The sequence below is a fragment of the Thermobia domestica genome, chromosome 5 (assembly GCF_964235325.1).
Source record: "Thermobia domestica chromosome 5, izTheDome1.hap1.1, whole genome shotgun sequence".
In the NCBI taxonomy this organism is placed as follows: Eukaryota; Metazoa; Arthropoda; class Insecta; order Zygentoma; family Lepismatidae; genus Thermobia; species Thermobia domestica.
This window is the reverse complement of record NC_137458.1, coordinates 271,099,345-271,106,880: the sequence shown is the minus strand read 5'-3', so window position 1 is coordinate 271,106,880 and position 7,536 is coordinate 271,099,345. Positions and strand designations below refer to the sequence as shown.

General features: G+C 36.4%; 1 protein-coding gene across 1 annotated transcript; it reads left to right on the top strand.

The window, feature by feature from the left end:
* The first annotated feature begins 687 nt into the window (after positions 1-687).
* Positions 688-1,050, top strand: LOC145685527 (protein GVQW3-like). The gene has a single exon (XM_081757925.1). It carries the CDS (start codon positions 688-690, stop codon positions 1,048-1,050), a length of 363 nt encoding a protein of 120 aa, XP_081614051.1.
* Positions 1,051-7,536: the final 6,486 nt, after the last annotated feature.

Sequence of the window (7,536 nt, the reverse complement as noted above, 5' to 3'; positions counted from 1 at the left end):
TATATATGCATGGTATCCCATAAGTCCGTTTACATAGGCCATATCGGTAACTATTGAAGATACAAAAAAATGATAAGAGAGCAATGTTGTTGGAAAGTATGTGTTTTTACAGTCTAAAATGTTGAATTTTCGGAATTGGACCAATCGTTTTAGCTCTACACTGGTATAGCGCCCAATAGTAAAGAAAAGTGCAACTTTGCCACGTCTTTGTTGGAAAACAATGAGGGTAAGTGCATGTAAATTGAAGTATCCTGGACCAAGGAGAATAGAAGGACGGCCACAATGACAGATATGAAGAAGGATTTCACGCAACGTCAATCCAAGGCAGTGGCGTCATCATCAGAAGGAAACAGACAGGTACGAAAAAGAAATTGAATTTTATTCATTCACGGCAAACTCGTATTAATACAAGGGTGTATCCAAAAGTTCCAGGACATGCTCATAACATGCAAACCGCTTGTAGTGCACGAGTTTCCCGCTAGGATGTGTTGCGGTGGTGTCTTGTGAGCTAGTGTGCCGAGTAGCGTGGTTTAAAGTGGAAGCGTTTGAATGTTGCACGTGTTTTCGTGTGTGTGTGTTGCATTACCCGTCTGCAAATTTTCTTATCTCGGCGGTATGGCGGAAGTTGAAGAACAAAGGGTGTGAATCAAATTCCATGTGGCATTGAGTAAAACGGCAATTATTGAAATGTTGAAACACGCTTTTGGTTATTCGTGCATGAGCCATAACCGAACATTTGAGTGGTTTGGACGTTTCAAGAAAGGTAGAACATCGACTACTGATGATGATCGATCGGATAGACCGTGCACGGCAACAATCCCCTCAAAAGTGGAAGAAGTGAGGGCGGCTGTGAACAAGGATCGTCGACGTACCATACACGATATCGGTACAGAGGTTGGAATTGGATATGGAGCTTGTCAGCGAATTCTCACTCAACAGTTGAACATGCATCGCATTGCAGCAAAGTTCGTGCCGAGAGTGTTGAGCCAGGATCAAAAAGACTATCGAGTACAGATCTATGAGGAACTGAAGGAAGCTGTAGAAAAATGATCCCACGCTCCTTGTCAACGACATTACAGGCGATGAGAGCATCGTTTATGCTTACGATCCAGAAACTAAACTGCAGTCTTCTCAATGGAAGAGTCCTGGGTCTCCAAGACTCGAAAAAGCACGCATGGAAAGAAGCAAATTGAAGATGATGCTCATTTGTTTCTTTGGCCAAGAGGGGATCGTACATGGGGAATTTGTCCCACATGGAAGCATGATCAACGCAGACTTCTACTGTGATGTCCTAAGAACGTTGCGTGAAAATATGCGTCGCAAAAAGCCACAGAAATGGCATAACGGTAACCTCATTCTTCACCACGACAATGCACCTGCACACCGGTCCTTTAAATTGGCGTAGTTTTTGGCTAAGAACAACATGATAGTGATTCCCCATTCCCATACTCACCTGCCCTGTCCCTCTGTGACTTTTTTTTATTTTCCCAAGCTGAAGCTTCGAATGAATGGGCGAAGATTCAACACCATTCCAGAAATTCAAGAATCGCAGCGGGGACTTAACACTATTCCAAAAAAGGACTTACACCAGCCATACACTGACGTATTTTTCCGCCGTAGCCATAAAATTTCATGCGCTAGTCTTGTTAGCAGCTGTCAATACGTTAGTGTATGGGACCTGGCGTACGTTTACGTACCGAATTTTTATACGATGGAAAAGTCTGGGTGCTTTTAACTTCGAGCGTAAATACGGCGCGTAAAAACGGCTCAGATGAAAGGGTTTTCGAGCAGCAGGTGGTCTCTTGCCCTTTCCACGGCCTTCTCCCTGGTCTGGTCTTATTGTTTTCAGAAGAGAAAACCTGTTCTTGTGTTGTCCTCGCGAATCGTTGCTGAGGTTTGCTGGTAGACTCACCAGAAATCATCATTCCAACCTAGTTTCAGTCTTTCTATACAATACATGATTTCGGTTAAATTAATATTTTCTATTGCACAAAACGAGACCTTATTTCCTAATTAAAATTCATAATTAATTTTCAGTGCACAGAGAAAAAGGTATTTAAATCCAATACTTCAGAATCAGAATTCGCAAATGATGAGAGCTCCTCCGTAGTTATATGGTCAGCGTAAGCTTCTTCGGCGCAGGATATCCTGTTCGATTCTCGGCAGAAGCTCATGCAGTTTGGATCTCACTTCTCATATAGCCTCGCTGTCTAAGAGGTCGCTCAAGTCAAACCCAATCCAATCGAACATGATGTCTTTCGACTACGAATTTAACATTAAATTTAATATTTGACAATTAGTCCCAAGATACTTTAACAAGATACTATCTCGATATCTGCCTGATAAAACAGCAAAAAATTGCGTTTGACTATCGAAATTCGCTGAAATTTTTTTGCTATTTCGACCACCTGCTGATTGTTATTTTAAGTACCTTCTCAATTTTACAAGAACTTGTAACAAATTAGATTCAGAAAGTCATTATTTTTTTTTCACGTGATCTTAACATTACTCGTGAAAAAGAAAATGTGATAAACCACAATACATAGGCTAGTGTTTCTTTCTTTGTGAATTATTTCAAACCTCAGATTGTACATTTATTTAAATTTAATAGACCTAATAATCCTATTTCGCCATTAGTGCTCACATACTAAGTCGAGCTCATCCGTGGCTAAGCGGTTAGCGTACGCGCCCTTGGCGTGGGAGACCCGGGTTCGATTCCCGGTGGGAGCTCATGTGGTTCGGATTCCATGTTAATCAGTAGGTCCACGTCTCATATAGCCTCGCTGCTGAAAGGGACGCTAAACTAAAATGAACAACTCACATACTAAGTCTAAATAGCACACTCATTGTCCGCTCGTTTTAGTGTGCTTGCTTTCCAGCCTTAAAAGTTCAAGTTTAATCCAGGGTACCAGCTATGTTGAATATTTTTCAACATTTTATTATATCTCGTCATGATGGGGACTGTGCCAACACTTATTTGAAAAGCTTATGTAGACTCAAAACAGAACATACCTAACGCCAAAATTGAAATGACACTCATTTGCAGGAAATAGGATTACACTCATAATAGTTCATGTTAACTCGTAGTAAGCCATTAAACCATTTCTCAACCTTTGTGGTGTGGTTACTATCAATTCTCCCCAGATAAACGTTAACTTAAGGTCTATTATCACAAAATATTAAATAAGAATGAATATCTGACACTTTAATTTCTTTCACGAACAACTCAATCACTTTACTGAGCTCCTCTGTGACTAAACGGTTAGCATACGTGTCTTTGGCGTGGGAGAGCCGGGTTTGCTTCCCGGTGGGAGTTCATATGGTTCGGATTCCACGTTAATCAGTAGGTCTCGTCTCATATAGCCTCGCTGGTGAAAGGGACATTAAACTCAAAATCAACTCAACTTAATCGTTTTACTATCTTTATAAGTGGCATGTCCATCCTGTCAGGAGAATTTATATAATAATTGACTTAATAGTGTACTATTTTTCTTCTTACTTAATAGTGTATTATTTTAGTGTCACTTTTACTACTAGAGCTTCGAAATTAATTGATATTTAATTGTTTTCAGTTTCGTATAACATACAAGTTTGTTTACATTTTTCTTTTTACTTTCTGCTTAATTCCTTATAACTACGCTTTCTTACAGTGAAATATGCCTTATGTAATGAATATAAGAATTATGAGTATTAAAAACATACAATACGACGGGCTCTTTACACTGAGAAAAATGAAAATTTAAAATAAAACAAATCTGTTTATTTTCTGAACTAGTAAATGGAAACTCTTCCGACTTAGATGGCTTCAAATCATTGGTTCATAAGTTGTGAAACGAATGTAATAATAATAATTATAATAATAATAATAATAATAATAATAATAATAATAATAATAATAATAATAATAATAATAATAATAATAATAATAATAATAAATTTAAACGAACGAATGTTTTTGGTTCAAAGTGTCTTTAATGAGTTAACAAATTAAACTTCTTTTGAAAAAAAAATCTAAATTAAGATTGGGTAGCTCTCAGTTAATTTTAATAAGCAGTTGGATGTTTGTACCAACATGTAGTAAAATTTAAACAAACCAGTCGTTCAGAATAGTTTAACTTTGTTTGAAAATAACCTAATCTGAGTTGAATTGGAGAATAGAGAGTTGTGAATAGCTAATGTTTGAAAGGAATTTGACTACTATAAGTTCGAAATTAAATAAATTAAGGTCTATATTATGGTAAAGCTTAGTGATAATATGCCAAATATCATAGCTACGCCAAATCCATGAAACAGCTACAATCATTTGTAACAACCCCACATTTTATTATTTGCAGTTTTTTTATGTTCCCATATAACATACACATGCAAACATCTTTCTTTTAGATAAATTTAATATTTAGTATACGAAATAACTATAATAATTTTAATAAAGCGTTAAATTTATCTTACTTTCCGTAATCAATTGTAGTTGCGCAAAAACACAGATCTATTCGCTTGTAATGGAAAGTACCAGTGACGGCAATTGGGTATGAACACTAGAAAGGGGGACAAAACACTACTAATAGTAAGGGGGCATGTAATTAGGCTATAGTGTAAAGCCAAAAAAGTAGGGGCAGCAATTACCTCCATGCCCCTAATCGCCGATGGACAGCAAACTTGTTAATAATATTCCCAATTTAAGTGAATTTTAAGAAATTGTTGAAGAATAATTTTAGTAGTATTTAATTAGATCTATACGGTTTTATTTGAATTACTTCACTTCAGATCTACAATTAGTTTCATTATATTTTCATTAACTGTTAATCATCAAACGATGCGTTCAAATGTAGAATATTCACTAATAGTCATTACATTGGCCAACAACTTAAATTAATTTGTTTACAATTAAATAAATTACCTTTTTTTTAAAAAACACCAAATTTGTTATATTTAATTTGAACATGTGGTTTGCTCCAGTCATTAGAATCAATCATTTTTTTTTTTAATTTAAAAGTTGGTTTCATCGATTAAAAGTGTCTGCTTACTGTGTCACAAGGTTTTCAGTAGACCCTACATTGAATGCTGTAAATTTCTTATATCTTATACATTAACATTAGAGGAGGACAGAGGGCGTATTGTGAAATTATACACTGAGAAAAATGTATGTGGCGTACGTAAAAACGTAGGTTACATGTGTAAATAATGTAGTTTTAGGACTTAACGTACAGCAAATGTATAACTGAAAAAAGTACATTTTATACATACTTTCCGCATACATGTTTCGAATAAACGTACTTTCTGTACGAACGAAAGAACTGTATATAGGTGGTCAGGATCTCACATACAGATATACGCATGTAGCATACAACTGGCATATGTAACATACGTATACGTATGTGATATATGGAAGACTGTTAGATGTCATACATCCTGCAACGGAATGATGTAACATCTAAGCGAGGAAAGTCTGTAGCATATGGATAACGTATGTTCCGTGCAGATTTCTGTAGTAAACATAATGATTTCCAATACTTTCCTTTCTTCGTGCTCCTTCAACACCCTCTTGCTATCAGCGCCCGGGGCGACAGCCCCGCTGGCCCCCCAATTTAGTTACGACTCTGATGAGAGCTATTCTAAATATAAAGCAATCTATTCTATAGTTGCTAAACGGATAAGAGATAGCACAAGCACTTATATATTTAAAAATTAGTTGTATTTAAGGTAAAGTATTTTTTATCTTAAAAAGATATTTTAACTTCCAAGCAACTTATTATTATGAGCAAATGTACTATCGAATGTAATGTAGCATGGTGCATTAATATCGTCTTTGTTAGAACAAATGCTATGCTTCAAAGATCGTGAAAGAAAACAGGAGAGTGAATTAGTTGCCACCTTTCATATTAGTAAAGTACAACAATACAATTGATATTGTTTTCATTTGGTTATGTTGTACCTCAGGTCAAGTGTTAATTCGTTTTCTAAATATTAAATTTTAATTATTCTAGACATTCTTTGTAACTTTTAAATAGCTTGTCAAGTCACACTTCGAAATTAAAACTTGGTTTGTTCGTACTTGGAGACGGTTGACTTTCCTTCTTTTACTTGACCCTTTCATTAAGGACTAGATTCTACAAGAGCAGCAGATGTGCTGAGCATATATTACCCAAAAGCAGTGCGCAAATTAGGTTGTGTATATTTGAAGGGGAATAAAATAGTTCCTAACAGAAGATAGTTGATTGCTTTGTGAGCGATCAATGTTTCAATTTGTTGCTTTTGGAAGGAATTAAAACAAAATACAAGGAAATTCCGGCCCGGGATTCGCACCCTGCCCTAAAGACATGAGTGGCACATGCTGGATGGTAGGCCCTCGTTCCATGAGATATGTTACGCCAAGAGATTAGATTTATTTATTTGTTCGAGAAGTCTAACAAATTTAGTGAGAAAATTTATTAAATTGAATACTGCTTTCGCAAAATCATGCATTTAGCTTTTGTTTTTCTTTCTTCCATTTTCTTCTTTTTTTTTTTAATCTGATTTAACTTTCTTAAAACATTCTATGGGAATTTCACATTCCGATACTACGAAAAAGAAACAAAAAGTACTCCTACATTTAAATATCATTTCCTATCCAAATCTATTCTGTTGATCTTCCTTTTTATTCGTTTCCTTAATAGCATAATGTTTGTAGGACCTGCACTTAGAAGATATATGCGTTCTCTTCAAACAACTTTAGCGAACTGGAATACGACCGCGTGCTCAAACAACAGGCAAGAGGAAGAGCGAAAAATGACCGCTGTAACGGTATCATTTTACCCCCGGGACAGGTTTACCCCCGGTAAAACTGTACTAGGGGGTAAAGATATCCCGGCTATAACGCGGGACCAGATTACCCCCGGGATCAGATTACCCCCCAAATAAAACACAAGAAAATGAAGTAATACTCGAAATATTGTACCATATTTAAGTTAAACACCTTACAACACTAACTAGTTGCCCCACCACTTTAGTCCTTTCTCTAATTATACCCCTCCCACAAGAAAAGCGGCAAAATAGCACTCAAAAAGGAAAAATCGACGCTATTAATGCTGGTTTCACTTAAAGCGTATCTACGGCATTAGTACATATACCTCAATACTAACAATTGTCAGAACACGAAATTCAGCAATCAACATAGGAAATAAGGGAGGGGGTAATCGTGTCCCGAGATCAGATTACCCCCCCCCCCTAAAAAACAAGCAAATCAAGTGATATTCGAAATGTTGTTCCATATTTAAGTTAACCACGTTACAACACTAACTAGTTGACCCACCACTTTAGTCCTTTCTCTAATTATACCCCTCCCACAAGAAAAGCGGCAAAATAGCACTTACAAAGGAAAAATCGACGCTATTAATGCTGGTTTCACTTAAAGCACATCTAAGACATTAGTACATATACCTCAATACTAACAATTGTCAGAACACGAAATTCACCAATTAACATAGAAAATAAGGGAGGGGGTAATCGTGTCCCGGGATCAGATTACCCCCCCCCCCTAAAAAACAAGCAAATCAAGTG